This window comes from Gymnoscopelus microlampas (genome assembly GCF_963454915.1).
Source record: "Gymnoscopelus microlampas genome assembly, chromosome: 22".
Taxonomy (NCBI): domain Eukaryota; kingdom Metazoa; phylum Chordata; class Actinopteri; order Myctophiformes; family Myctophidae; genus Gymnoscopelus; species Gymnoscopelus microlampas.
The window spans coordinates 11666184-11680975 of NC_139959.1; the positions used below are offsets into that span (position 1 = coordinate 11666184).

The 14792-nt window shown below is 43.0% G+C and overlaps 1 protein-coding gene across 1 annotated transcript; it reads left to right on the plus strand.

Annotated features, from left to right (window-relative positions):
* Positions 1-4491: 4491 nt before the first annotated feature.
* Positions 4492-14783, plus strand: agtr1b (angiotensin II receptor, type 1b). Its single transcript, XM_084048263.1, has 2 exons — positions 4492-4625; positions 12417-14783. The coding sequence occupies exon 2, from the start codon at positions 12522-12524 to the stop codon at positions 13605-13607; it is 1086 nt and encodes a 361-aa protein (XP_083904389.1). The 5' UTR covers positions 4492-4625; positions 12417-12521; the 3' UTR covers positions 13608-14783.
* Positions 14784-14792: the final 9 nt, after the last annotated feature.

Here is a 14792-nt window from a genome sequence, read left to right on the forward strand (position 1 = left end):
TGGATAATTCCTATTAAAGTGAACAGACAGACGGACGGACACCATAGTGATCATTTGAAACCATATTCCTCTTCTTGCAGTGACACTGACAGGATACACAGCTTGCCAAAATGATAAGGTTTCCTAATGGATGATGATCCTTATCAGTCGCCGTAATTGAATACATAATGGACCCTGACCCTCACGCCCCTCCAGAGGTGTAAATGACTTGATGCAGTGTGTCAGAGGTAACCAGTGGTGGACAGTAACTAAGTTCATTTACTTGAGTACTGTACTTTACGTTGTATTTTTTGGATACTACGCTACTTTTAAAGACAAATATTGTACTTTTGACTCCTCTACACAATCTATATTTTTTTTAAGGGAAAAAATATTCATTCACTATTTCAAATGTAAAGAACACAGATCTACAGCTCACACGTGGCATCACGATGCGTTGGGAGCTTGTAGATCAATGCATTGATATTAAAAATATAATGTACTTTGTAATTTGTACCTTTGAATGCTTGAAGTTTCAGTCTGGAACGGCGTCTCAACCAATCAGAGGGTCCCGTTCCCTCAGGCTATGGGAACGCTGGATTCTCACTCCAATGCAGCTGTGCAGCAGAATGGCATTTGTGTGTAGCCTGTCGCTCATACAAGGGAGAGGCCAGTATGAAGCAGGTTTGTTGTGTTGCTTATTTCTAACCTAAAAGTAAGTCACTCGGCTGATACAGTGCCTGCCCACCACAGAGGTTGTGGGTGCGAATCCACCGGTATACATCCAGCTTTGTCTCGTGTCTATACGAACACAATTGGCCCGTGTTCGGGGGAGGGAAGCCGGCAGGGATGTTTGTTTTATTAGTCACTGCACATATTCCTATGGGCTGGGGCGGCACCTGTCAGCAGGGAGTGTTGGCCAGGAGGAGTAGGACGAAGGCTCTATGGCCTCCCGGTGGGGGCTCCTCACTGGCAGGTGAGTCAGTATAGGATACAACAGCAATGACAGCCCACATACAGTATGTGTGTGAGGAGGAATCAATTGACATAATGACTACATTGAGGATTCAAATTCATAGGGGCTTGCTTATGTCATCACGCAGTGACGCAGTATGTTTTTGTTGACTGGAAGTAATTAAGATTGGGCTTTTAGGGACCTTTGATATAAGAATACTCAAAAATGTATGTCCATTGTCCATATTATGACCACGCACAGTATATGCTGTAAAAGTGTGAAAAACGTATTTTTCATTTCACTTTAAGTATTTTAAAAGCATGTACTTTTGAATGAAAGCTAGTACTCCAGTACAAATTTGACGTAGAACTTTCACTTGTAGTTGAATAATATTTGACCAGGAGTTGAGTACTTTGTCCACCACTGGAGGTTTAGCCTCAGATCAACTCCTCTCTGTGCTCGGCCGAAGAACACGATCTGGCTAAAACGTGTGTCATAATCTTCCAAATCAGTGGAGGTGGAGAGGTGAGCTTAACAAAAGGATTGGAACTCCAAAGTAGGCTATACCTGTACCCGTTGACACATTCAACTCTTGTGACCCCTGGGAGTAGTTCTCAGCCTAAAGAGGGGACTTTGTGAACATGATCATTCCAAACAAGGTGAGCGGGGGCACGCATGACCAGGCGAAAGTCACCAAACTGGAATCCCCCGCTTAGCCCAAAGTGTTTGTTTTTCCTTTCTCCCCTCGTTTATCTTTGGGTGTCAGAGCCCAGGCGAAGGGTTTCTACATTGTGGACACTGAAACCTGTGTGTGTGTGTGTGTGTGTGTGTTTGTGTGTGTGTGTGTGTGTGTGTGTGTGTGTGTGTGTGTGTGTGTGTGTGTGTGTGTGTGTGTGTGTGTGTGTGTGTGTGTGTGTGTGTGTTTTTTTTGTGGGGGGGAGGTGTGTTAGGAGATGACGGCCCCTCTGCCTCATCTATCATCCTCCATCTCTGTGACAGCATCCATAGAGGTGGCCATTGGACTGCGCTGGCCAGGTGAGGATGTGACCTACTTATCGGCATCTGTCAGGCGGTGACAAAGAAGGGCTTAGCGAAAGACAAATGTCTTTTTAGAATTTTCTTTTTTTAGAAACGGCCTGAGTCTGCTGTTGCTAATTATAGAAAAGGCCCTTCTTATAATTAACTGGATTCTGCTTCAACTTCAAGTTTACATATTTTCACGTACCGGTACTCTTTAAATCATTGACCAGTGTGGGATATTAAAAATCATGCCGTTCTTTCCAATTATTTTTTAGCTTTTTACCCCTTTCTCCACAATTTTAGTCATAATGCCAATGAATTTCTCCCCACACACATTTGGGTGTTGCATCCTACTGACTCACCTTCCAGTGAGGAGCCACTACTGGGAGGACATAGAGCCTTCATCCTACTCCTCCCGCCCAACACTCCCTGCTGACAGGTGCCGCCCCAGCCCGTATAGAATACGTGCAATGACAAATATCACCGTCCCCACCCCGGCTTCCCTCCCCGGACCATGGGCCAATTGTGTTCAAATAGACACGTGGCAAAGCTGGATGCACCACAGCGGTGGATTCAAACCCACAACCTCCGCGGTGGTGGCCAGGCACTTTACCACTGTGCCACCCGAGTGCCTTCTTTTCAAATATTCTTACTAATCTCCATGATTTCATTCACAATGCAGAATTAAACCACATGAGCATTCGTATTCTGGACATGTGATAATAAGTGAACATTCAGCTAATATAGCAGATCTACAGACTCACAGCGCATTGCAATCCAAGGTGTGGTGGTCTTATCAGTATTGACGCACAACAAATCTTTATAATTGTTGTATTGTTATTGTATGTAAAGCACTTTTATGTATGTAAAGGGTTTAAGTGGTTAATCATATACTCAGTGGACACAACTGGTCATCTTAACTTGACTTCATCCACAATATCCTGTCTGAGCCAATGGTTCTCCAAGTGGGGTCCAGGGACCGTCAGGGTTCCTTAGTTCCAAAATGGACCCTTACAGGTATGTACAGTAAGTCTGTGTATAGTGAATATATGTGTGTAGTGTATATACAGACCTGTGTATAGTGTATACAGACCTTATGGGCCCATTTGGTCAGAATAATCTTTAATGTCACATCACAGATTTACAGGTGTAAAACAGTGGGTGAAATTGTTTTTTGGGCGAGCTCCATTGTGGTTGTTGTTTCCAGAAAGAGAAATCAACAAAAAGCTATAACAGATCAGTGACCGCTGAAATACAAGGGGAAAAGTCCCATTCGGTTTGAAAGCCCAGTAGGGCTGAAGGAACAGTAGTAACCCAACCCAACTCCAACCCACCAGTTTCCCCCTCTCATGGCCCCTATAATACACACTGATCCAAGCCATGGCTATGCGTGTGGTAGCTATTAATACAGTGTGTGGACAGGTCTAGTCATGATCAGAGACTATCCATTCCTCTCACACTTGTAAGAAGGACAAGGGGTTGACATGGGAGGAAACGCTGATGGAGAGATGGACTGAGAGACAGAAAAGAGACAGGGTGGGGGCGTGGTAGTAGTTTGGGAAGTATTAAATGAGGATTGTATGGTTTGGGTAATGTGTGTGTCTGTCTGTTAATGTTGGTTCATTTCACTGAAATGCTGAAATCAATACACACTACGAGTGTAACATGCATGGAATAAACCGGTGGTTCTCAAAGTGGGGTCCAGGGACCCCCAGGGGACCTTGAGGGGGTTCCAATCAGCTAAATGAGTTAATACAGCATCCAACATCTGTTTAACCACTTTAAACCTTATGTACTGTACATAGGCTATTTGATGTTGTGACAAGCTCAAGCAACGGTGACCCATTGTGAGCTTGTAGATCTGCTATTTTCAGAAATTCTAGAAAACATTTGAAGAATTTTGAATTATTCAGTTTTTCTGAAAACATTTCTGAAACATTTTTAACACAAATCTTGTATGGGGGTCCCTGGCACAAACTACTTTATGTTCTGATTGGGGTCATTTGGGGGTCCTTGACATGGTTTCAGATCCACTGTATATAAACACAAAATATGACATCAAATGAAAATGAATCAAGTTCATAGCAGAGAATAAGTGAGAGAATACAAGGAGAGAGAGACTGGGCGAGGGAGGAGAGAGAAAGAGGAGGCAGGGGTGCCGAGGAGAAGAGGAAGAGAGAGACGGAACAGAGCTGATCTTGTGCAAGACACTGTGTGTGTGTGTGTGTGTGTGTGTGTGTGTGTGTGTGTGTGTGTGTGTGTGTGTGTGTGTGTGCGTGTGTGCGTGCGTGCGTGCGTGCGTGCGTGCGTGCGTGCGTGCGTGCGTGCGTGCGTGCGTGCGTGCGTGCGTGCGTGCGTGCGTGCGTGCGTGTGTGTGTTTGTGTGAACAGTGGACAATATGCAGCTCCCTGCCTCCAGATTCATTCATCATTGGAGAGTGAGTATGTGTACGTGCGTGTGTGCGCGCGTGTGTGCGGGTGACTTAGCGAGGTTTGTGTGTCAGCCAGTATTCCGGCTCATCTCGCTTGTCCAGTTAAGTTGAATCAGAAGCACTGAGTGGCACACTATGGTGGTCTCTCTCTCCCTCTCCCCCTCTCTCTCTCTCTCTTTCTCTCTCTCTCTCTCCCTCCTGCTCTGAAAGCATCAGCAACCCTCTGGTTCAGCACCACAGGTAAGACCTTCTCACTGTTTCATTCTCACAAAGGGCTTTTTACAAACCTATTCCTTTTTAATATTGCTTTAGTTTGTTTCACACTTGAGAGGGGAAACTAAATCCTCTCTCTATTTTACTTGTTTCGTTGTACATACCGTACTGTAACTCTCCATTGTATACTGTTAAATGACTAAAGGATTTTCAGCAAGGTATAGCTTTTTCACGTTCTAGCATTTCATTTAGCCCTGAAAAAGCCGTTTTGTTTACTTTGATTCCATGAAATTCACTTGTTACTTTGGAAAAATAATGAAACAGAAGCAAAGTGTGGGAATTATTATTATTTTTTAAGTTTCTTAACTTTCTGTCTTTAAATGGCAAATTAATTGTTAATTAACTTGTTGGTGTGGAAGTCCTATAGGCGTGGACACTTAACTTAACTGACTTGGGTCCCCCAGGGGTCTTTAATTAGCCCACTTCCTTTTCCCTCTACACCGAATGTCAACTTTTTTACGACCTGCCCAGAATAGGGACGCTGTGGTTCCCGTGGTTAAAAAAAACAACAACATCCAGCTGTGTACGTGATGTACGGGGATGGGAAACATCCTACACAGTGTGGTATGTGAAACCTACCACTGGGAAAGGATGTTTTTATCCATACTGTGGTTGACATGCAGAGACCCTGGGGTCCCTATAGACCAGAGTGCCCACTTCCTTACATAAATATTTTGCTCTCCATTCTTTTGATAATCCTGCACTTATGAAAGATTCAGTCAGTCCCCCTGGACGGACTGGGGAAGGGAAAGAGAGAGAGGTCGGGAGAAATTAGATAATAGGCAAAGGGTTATTGTAAGAAAGAGGAGAGAGAGGCAATCCTGAAGGGAAATGAATATCAGGCTGTCAGGAGGAAGATAGAACCAGTTAACCCATTAAAGTCCTGAGGCCTATTCTACAAATGTCTTCTAAAACAGTTTTCTGACAAATTTATGTTGCTTTATCAGTGGTGCTCAAACTTTATCATGTCAAAGACCCCCAAATTGATATGTATTTGGTCACAGACCCCCATCTGAAAATATTTTTGTTCCCTAGGGACCCCCAGAAGCAAAGATTTGAGTAAAAAAAAGTAAGAAGATATATATACTGTATTCAAAGATTTGCACAAATGTTCACGATTTTTCAAAAATAGCCAAAGAATAAAATTATGGTTAAAGTGGTTAAACGATTGTGATGCAAAATGATGTAAAATGACTGTATAGATGCTTTCCCGGTTTTAATGGGTTAAAAAGTAAAGACTCGATATCGGTGAGACTGAGAGAGATAACGATGAAAGAGACAGTGAAAGAGCAAAGCAATATCAGAGGAGATGAGAAAGGGTGCGCAGCCGGCTGAGGAAGAAGAGATTAAAGGAGGTGTAACTTGACAATGAGCGGTTGCTGACATAGAGAACGCGTGGCGTCCCTCCCTGGAGCTCCACTCTGTTGTAGACAGAAGGCCGTACTGTAAACCAAAGCCGTCTTGTCTGATCTCTTTCATCATAGCTGCCCTGCAACTGTTTTCAGGGTGAAAGCGAGCGTATAGCTGTCATCTAAAGCACTGTTTCGATTCTTAAATGGACCAATTTTTATGGGTCGCGAGTGAAGAAAATCACAACTTTTCATCAATTAAAAAATAATCCCAACATTTTCCAAGATAAAATAAATAAATAAAAAGAAAGTTTAAGAAGTATTGAAAGCTCGTGAAATTGTGCATGAGCTCGTAGATCTGCTATATTTTCACTTGTTTGGGTCCCAAGCAAACGTCTAATTTCTCTTTAGGGTCTTGAGCTAAAAAGTTTGGGAACCAGTGATCCAAAGTATAGCTCCAAGTTGTAAATATCTTGTCACGGTCAGGTGGAAACCTGTAGCCCTTGCCCTAACCCTTGTCCAAAACAGTTACTTTACAAGAAATGGAAAAGAGAACCTGATGTGTTCCATTGGATCCAGTGTAGTTATTATTTAGTCACAGGCCCTTGTTAATACCGTTAATAGGTTAAATATTTATAAAACCCTCAGACAGACTTAAGCACTTTCAACCTGGCATCCTTATTTTTCTGCATGTTATACACATTCTAGGCCAAGATTTTCAGACATTTTAGAAAATAGTAACGCTGATCTACAATCTCACAGCTTGTCACATCACGCATGGCACGTTGTGAGCTTGTAGATACGTTATTTTTGCTATTTTTGTGCATCACTGATATATGACAAAGCATAAAATAGGGCATTCATTAAAAATAAATTATAATAAAAAAGTTGAAATAAGAAGATGCTGTGTAGGCTACTGCCCGTGAGGTACAAAATGATAGTATAGATAGATAGATAGATAGATATCTTTATTGATCCCACGGGGGAATTTCGCCCAGAGGCAACACAGCAGTTTAGTTACAGAGTTACAGGTACAGAGAGGGAAAGTACTGACGTATACAGCAATACAAAGGCAAGAAAAACGATAAGAAGCACCGTCATACAGAAAAACACTTTTCAACCCTCCTGCACTATGCAGAAAAAAACAACAACACAAGGTTGTATGTACAAAATCCCACTGATGAGCTCAGTGTTGTTGTAGTGAGAGAGTGTGTGCGTCATGTTTCACAATAAAACAGCAAAGCGCAGGAAATGCAGGAGGAGAGTTGGTTGGTTCACAGCCAGAGGTTTGCCCAGTTTTATTGTGACAAGTCACATGGAAGAACAGCTTTGGAAAAAGTATGCAGACAGGCTTTCTAAAGCCTACTGTTTGTTTCCATTAGCTCCAATTCCCTTCATCACCCAGTCTCTCTCTCTCTCTCTCGTATACAATGTGCCATTTCAGAACTTCACAGGCCCTGCCATTGACAATTCATGGCCAAATCATTGTGAAATCCACACCTTTTCATGGATAAAGTGGGACATTTGCCAGCCTGTGCGAAATTATGGCAGGTGTGAAATAGTGTAAATTCAAACAAAGGCTAATCAGGTGTGAATATAGGGGAAAACTGTGGCTTTTCAGGGAAAGATCAGGGCAATCAATCAATGGCACATCTGTAAGTTGTATATATATTCAGCCAAATATTGTGGCTTTGACAGACATTCAACAGTGAATTATATTGGCCATAAATGTACACAGAGAGATGTGCATTTCTCATAATGGGAGGTATGGCTGCTAGTAGTTATTAAACAAACTGTTCCCTTTTCAGAATTAGAAACAACTTGTTTGAACACACCTCAGTACATTTCAGGTAGTATAGGTGTAAGTGAGCCGAAAGTCAGTATCTTGTGATACAAACTGTTGACCTAAACAGTTAGTGTATGTGTACAGTATATAGTCATCCATTTCATACAGTACAGTTCAAATTAAGAAGGAATGATAAGAATTGGATAAGAATCTCACAAAACTAAAGGAAAATATCTTAAAATAAAATATTGATATCAAGTTGTGGGTGGGAATTCAGCCACACCTAATCTGCACACAACAAAAATACTGAGTTAATGGAAAAATGTAGCAATAGACCTGTTTCATAGACCTATGATAACGGGGTAAGCAGCTGCACCTACTGTAATACAATTAACGGTGGTATGTTTGATTTAGGTGTACCACTTAAGTAAGCATTGATATTGCTACTGACTAGTGTAAATGCTTGCTATTTGGCCCGCCTAAATCAAACAGACTGATTATTACTAGTATCTGCCAGATATCTTTATTCTAACCTTCTGTCCCTTCTGTGGAAAACAGTCCATTCAGCTATGCTTGTTCGTTGCTTTACTGTACGGGGGGAAAAATACATCAAAATGATAGCGTGATCATTGTTTAATAGTGTGCATAGTCAGGGATACTGCTGACGTAGTGTGTGTTTCCAGTATAAGAAAATGGACTTCATAATGGAGTAATATAAATCATTAACTCCATCAAGAAGATATTTTAGTAGTGCTGCTGTGTAAAGCAGATGGCGATGCTCAAGTCAGAGAGTGGCCGTGGCGTTCAAGGCCAAGGGAAGCCTCAGATAGCTCTGTTGATGGGAACTATGATATTAAGCACTGCAGGGTCACATCAAATCCCCTAACAAACGTAGAGATGTTCAACTGCTTTGTGTTTAGCTTTAAATAAATAATTCCCATGAGCCCCATGAATGAAGGGACTGGAGGCAAACCTTCTGGAATATGACATTTAACCACTTAATCCCTTTATACTTTGTTGACTTCCAGGGCTCTATACTAGATCCTCTTGTCTAGTGTTTCCCAGGACAGCAATTCACTGAAATTAGCCGACCTACCAGCTCACAAATAGCTTGGTTATTTGGTTATTTTCACTGAATGTTCGCCCCCAGAATAGGGATGCAAGTGGTTAATCCATTAAAACCGGGAAAGGATATGTCAGTGTGTCATTTTAGATTTTAGCTACATATATATATATATATATATAGCAACATAAGTATTTCAGAAAACTCTTAGGATTTAGAACAGTGGTTCTCAAAAATAGCAGATGTACAGTACAAGCTCGGCTGTGAGCTTGTACATCTGCTATTTTTGAACATTTTTGAAAAAATAGTGAAAGTGTTTTGAAGATTTTAAATATTTTTGCATTCTTAACACAAATCTTCTCGTCTGAGGGGGGGGGGGGGGGGTCCCTGGCACAAAACATTTTCAGATGGGGGGTCCGCGGCCAAATACTTAAAGGAGGAGTTCACCCAAAAAATGACTTATTTTCTATCAATTGCACACCCTATGAAGCCTTGAATCCATGGATTCTTTTTTGTTTTTGTCGCATTCCTAGGCTAATAATTTGATTCCCGTCTCCTACCGCATAATGTATCCGGTAGGAGACACAAAGTCGATTATTTGTGTCTCCTACTGGAAATACACACGGTCATCAAATTATTGTCTTAGGAATGCCACAAAAACAAAAATAAATCCATGAAATCAAGGCTTCATGGGGTGTGTACCGTAATTGATAGAAAATAAGTAATTTTTTGGGTGAACTCCTCCTTTAACATTTTGGGGGTACTTGAGGAGACAACATTTCAGAACTACTGGTTTAGAGTAAAGGAGCGGCGATATCGGCCAATCAGCCATTGATGCTCAGTGAGGAAAAAATATCCCACATGTTTCTCCCAGTCATCGGATTTGTCATCGAGCATTCCCTTTGTCTCGTCCAAGTGGAACGTGACGTCAATTTCACGGCTCCTGTGAAGTGGTTGTTTACCTTCCTGTCTGTGGTCACCCAGGCTTTATGGCTTTGCATCTGTAATGTGCCATCCCTGCTTATACAGCCTCAGTGCTCACTGGCCACATGCAGCAGCCCTTGTAAATCACCTGCCTCCTAGTTACCTTCTGTCAGCGCTACCTGACCTTTATTATGGGGCTCACTTACATAGGATAGCTGCTATATAGGCAGCAATAACTCTGAGCCATATGATCAGCCTTGTTTGGATTCCCCCCCCAAGCCCAACCCACCCCTTACATCTGACTTTGTGCATCTCCCCTGTGGAAAAATACTGCGGGTTAAAATGCCACCCCTTCTAATAATGGCCGTATGGTATGTGGTGTGGTGTAGGATTTCTTCGATATGTCCATGCCCGGCCTGCAAGGGGGAAGGAATTCCCAAGATACTCTAGTTTTAAACTGTTTAAAATCCCTGAAATGGAAAAGCGATACCGTGTTTAGTCACTCGCAAACCTTAGAGAGCTTAAAATTTACAGCCACCCACTGCTATACTCATTAATGAAAGAAAACACATCTAAATCTCAGCCATGACATCTGTGTTGGTGCTTGAGTCCACTACACCAGGTCTGTGGGGGAAAGAGATATTTCATTATCCTGTTGCCCTTGGCATGCAGACATCTTCCATGCTGGACATTCCCCACATCTGCAATTGATATGGATGTTTCTCTTTTTGAAGAATGCATCCGTCCACCTGAAGCGGTCAAAAATGTCTGACTGGAAGATAAAGTAGCTCTACACTCGGACCTCTCACTCAATGTTCCTCTGAATACCAAGCAGAGAGCGTTCAGAATGTCCACAGTACCATTTAAAATTTACAATTTAGGCATTTAGCAGATGCTCTTAACCCATGTTGGGCGGGAACCCCTATTTGTAACTGTACCTTTCAAGACGGGAACCCCTTTTGGGGTTCCTGTTGCTATGTACAGTATATAGTAACATACATTTTTGGTAATTTTTAAATTCATGTTTGAAGTTTTTCAGAAAACTTAGGTCAGGATTTAGAAGGCGTTTTTAGAACGGGCCTCGGGTCTAAATGGGTTAATCCAGAGTGACTTACAATAAGCAAGGAAAACACGAGGTAATACATCAAATGCATAGAAATAGTTATCTAGGATCATAGGTAAACCATCAGTCTAAACAGTATAATATAAAAAATATCAATAATCTGTACATTGAAACTATACACTAGGATGGTCTACAAATGACCTGGCATCTGTCTACATAACATGCATAACATTTTCGCCTTTGCATAAGCCTGCACGGTCGTCAAGGCTAGGGCAAGTGCTATAGTAAAAGGTTTAAACAGTGCATTCAATGTACAGTATAGTGGTTTTCTGTTTTCTCACGCACACAACAACACGGCTACATTTATCTCATCACATTTTTCATACTGATATCACTGTGTAGTGTGTATGTGATATCATCATTTGGGATTTGGAAATAGGGTGGGCGGTGGGGGGAATGTTTTAAGCTAGAATGCCATCTTGTGGCAAGACACTGTGCCAATTCCTTTCCTGTTCCCATCACCAACGTTGGCAATGATTAGCCTATATGGAAAAGCATAATACACTTCACATTCAACTGTTCATAACATCTTTGTTTCAAATTAGTGTTGTTGTTGTTTTTCTTTTCAATATAATTTTTTACTACATTTTTTCCCATTATTAGTTTTTTATATCTACTGTATAACCTCATTCAAGCTGTCATTTAAAATAATTAGTACAGTAAAAGAAACAGTCTGTTAGTAGTAATAGCATTCCTCGGGCCCATTTTAATATTACTATATCAGCACGGGCTAATGACGTACATTAAGCTATTCTATTAAACATTAAGACTCTCTGAAGCACAGGGAGACTATGAGTTTTCCTTCCCATTTCACATTCTGCTCTTACAAATGAAGCAAAACCATAGCCCCGAGGCAACATTTTCTGCAGCATACAGGTTTGATTTTCTCACAGAGCGAAGTTTCCACATGAGCCGAATCCCCGCTGTCCTGTTTGTTTAGGTGTGTGCTGATTAGAAGTTCCCATGCTGGGTATCTCAGCTCACTGAGGGTTTGAAACGTGACATGTCTTTTACAGTGACTGGAGCCTTAGCTGCTCCCCCCCACAGTACCTCAGTGCTTAATGGCGTTGTTATCCAAGCACGCACTTTGGCATGCAGTCTTCATTAACACAGGTCATAACACACAGCATAAATGTTCTCTTTCCGGGTGCTGACAGTCCGCCCAGATGGACACAGCATTTGATAAACACTGTACAGTTTTACTGTTGCTATTCATTAGCAAAGTGACGTTTTTAAAGGAAGAGACAGAATCTGGGCCCTCGGTGTAACGATGTTTCAAAGGGCATTTTTGGAATATTGAATAACATACAACATCTGTTTTTGATGGCCTCTTATTTTACAGAAATAACATAAAGCGTCAGGACGGTTTTAATGTGCAGGTCTTTAATGAGCTAGTGTAGGGTGAGCACTTTCATGGGCGCTCGTGTGGATTAGCGTTTATGGGCCGTGCCCGCGGTAATGATGGCTCTTCCCCTAGACTGTCTGTGACATTTTTGCTGTGTTTCTTTTATAGGACTCGCTGAGCCCCTCGCCCAAGGCCCGTATCAGTCACCACAGACGCACCCTGCCGACAGGGCCCCCGGTTTTAAAGTCCCAGGACCTGGCACTAAAAGGGAAAATGAAGAATATAACGGAGGCAGCGACAGACGGGATAGATCTGAGTTGTGGCATGTCTGGGAGCCATGAATTCATCTTCACCATGGTTCCCGTGGTCTACGGCTTGAACTTTGTGATTGGTATTGTGGGCAACAGCATGGTGGTGGCAGTCATTTACCGCTACATGAAGCTGAAGACTGTGGCCAACATTTTCGTGCTCAATCTGGCCATTTCCGATCTCACCTTCCTCATCACCTTGCCCATGTGGGCCATCTTCACTGCCACGGGCTATGAATGGCCTTTCGGGAGCTTCCTGTGCAAGGCCAGCGCAGGGCTGGTCATTTTCAACCTCTACACTAGCATTTTCTTCCTCACTGCACTCAGCATCGACCGCTACCTGGCCATCGTTCACCCGATGCGCTCGCGCAGGTCCCGCACCGTGGTGTACGCGCGCATCACCTGCGTGCTGGTGTGGATCTTCGCCTTCCTGCTCAGCTTGCCCACAGCGCTGACCCGGGACGTTCACCAGATCATCAACTCCACCACGGTGTGTGGCATCCTGCACAGCAAGGACAACAGCACCATGAGGCTGAAGGACATCCTGCTGGCCACCAACCTGATGAAGACCCTGCTGGGCTTCCTGGTGCCCTTCCTCATCATCATCACCTGCTACTGCCTCATCGGACGGACCCTGCTGGTCGCGCGGCACATCAAGAAGAGCGCCCGCTCGCGGGAAGATGAGGTGCTGCGCATGTTGGCGGCGGCCGTCCTAGCCTTCTTCCTGTGCTGGGCGCCCCACCAGGTCTTCCACTTCATGCAGGTCCTGCACCAGATGGGCGTGCTGCCCCGCGACTGCTACATGCTGGAGATCATAGACACCGCCATGCCCTTCACCATCTGCATCGCCTGGTTCAACAGCTGCGTCAACCCCATCCTCTACGGCTTTGTGGGACACAACTTTCGCAAAAACCTGCTGCGCCTCTTGCGCTGCTCTCCCGGAGGAGTGATGGGGCCTCACCCCAGCATCAGCACCAAGATGAGTTCGCTCTCCTACCACGCCTCTGAGACGTTTGGCCTCACAAACAAGAACAAGGCCTCTGCTAAATGAGAAAGGATGGACGGCGAAGGCTCACGTCTCCATTGCTCTTTTAAGTTCTTCATGGGGGCTTGGGTTGGAGACATTCCATGATTTTAGAACCCCAACTGTATTACCAAGCACTGAACCATGCAGACATGGCTGTCCTGTTGAATGTTGTATTTCCCATCCTGCTAAGAGTTAGTCTGAGAGACGTTCAGCACCTTGCACAACACTGTTCATTCAGCAGCTGAAGAGTACACGCCACACCGCACACACACCATGCTTTCACACTCCAGGCCTCAAAGGAACATGTACAGTACTGTCGCCAAAACAGTCATTATTATGCTCAGTAATCAACTATACCCTTCATAAGAAAAGATCAACGTATGGGGCTGCCACGTTGATCGATTCATGACTGATGTCCTATCCCAGAAACATGACCACTGTTGAGTTATGCCCAATTTAAATGCTCTGCCGTACGATGGTTTAGCGTGCCACAAATAGCAGATCTACAAGCTCTCAACGCATCACGTCCGTGACGCGCTGTGAGCTTGCAGGTAGGCTATTTGTAGCACCGTCATACGATGAAGTGTAAATCAGGCTTCATGCTATTTCATTATGATGACAGTGTGGTGATACTCATGCCCTGGTGGTGAAGATGTTGCATGACTACAGTTCCTTTCGGCAGTTCAACAACGATACAAAAGTTCAAACTCAAGAAAATCAGAATGTAGCTACAGTACATACACACACACACGTATACCAACTTGTGCTCCATCAGTAATCAATAACTCTGATAATTGTCCAGAAATTGTGGAACAATGACTGGACAATAGTCCTAGCAAATGCTTGATGTAAAGTATTTGTCAGCAGATATTCCATAGCACTACGATAGATGGTGTCTGTAATGCTATGATATTGTCAAATGATGTGCTCATTGTGGCTATGTATATAGTACATGTATAATAATAAGACATGCAGTAATCTGAGATGGTGCAAAGATGTGGGAGAAACATGTATGAATAAATAATGAAATGACACAAAAACTCCAGGTAGGGTGATACTTGTCCATAACTGTGGTAGTTGTCTTTGTGGTATTTAAACATGATGATGTTGAATTATGTGGATATCAGTTTCTTTTTCTATTCTCTAAGTGTATAGTTTGTGAATTTATGAAAATGATATGAATAAAAATAAAAACCACACTACTGATCT

Excerpts from the sequence above, each read along its gene's own strand:
- agtr1b (XM_084048263.1), top strand. The coding sequence starts at position 12,522 with ATGAAGAATATAACGGAGGCAGCGACAGACGGGATAGATCTGAGTTGT.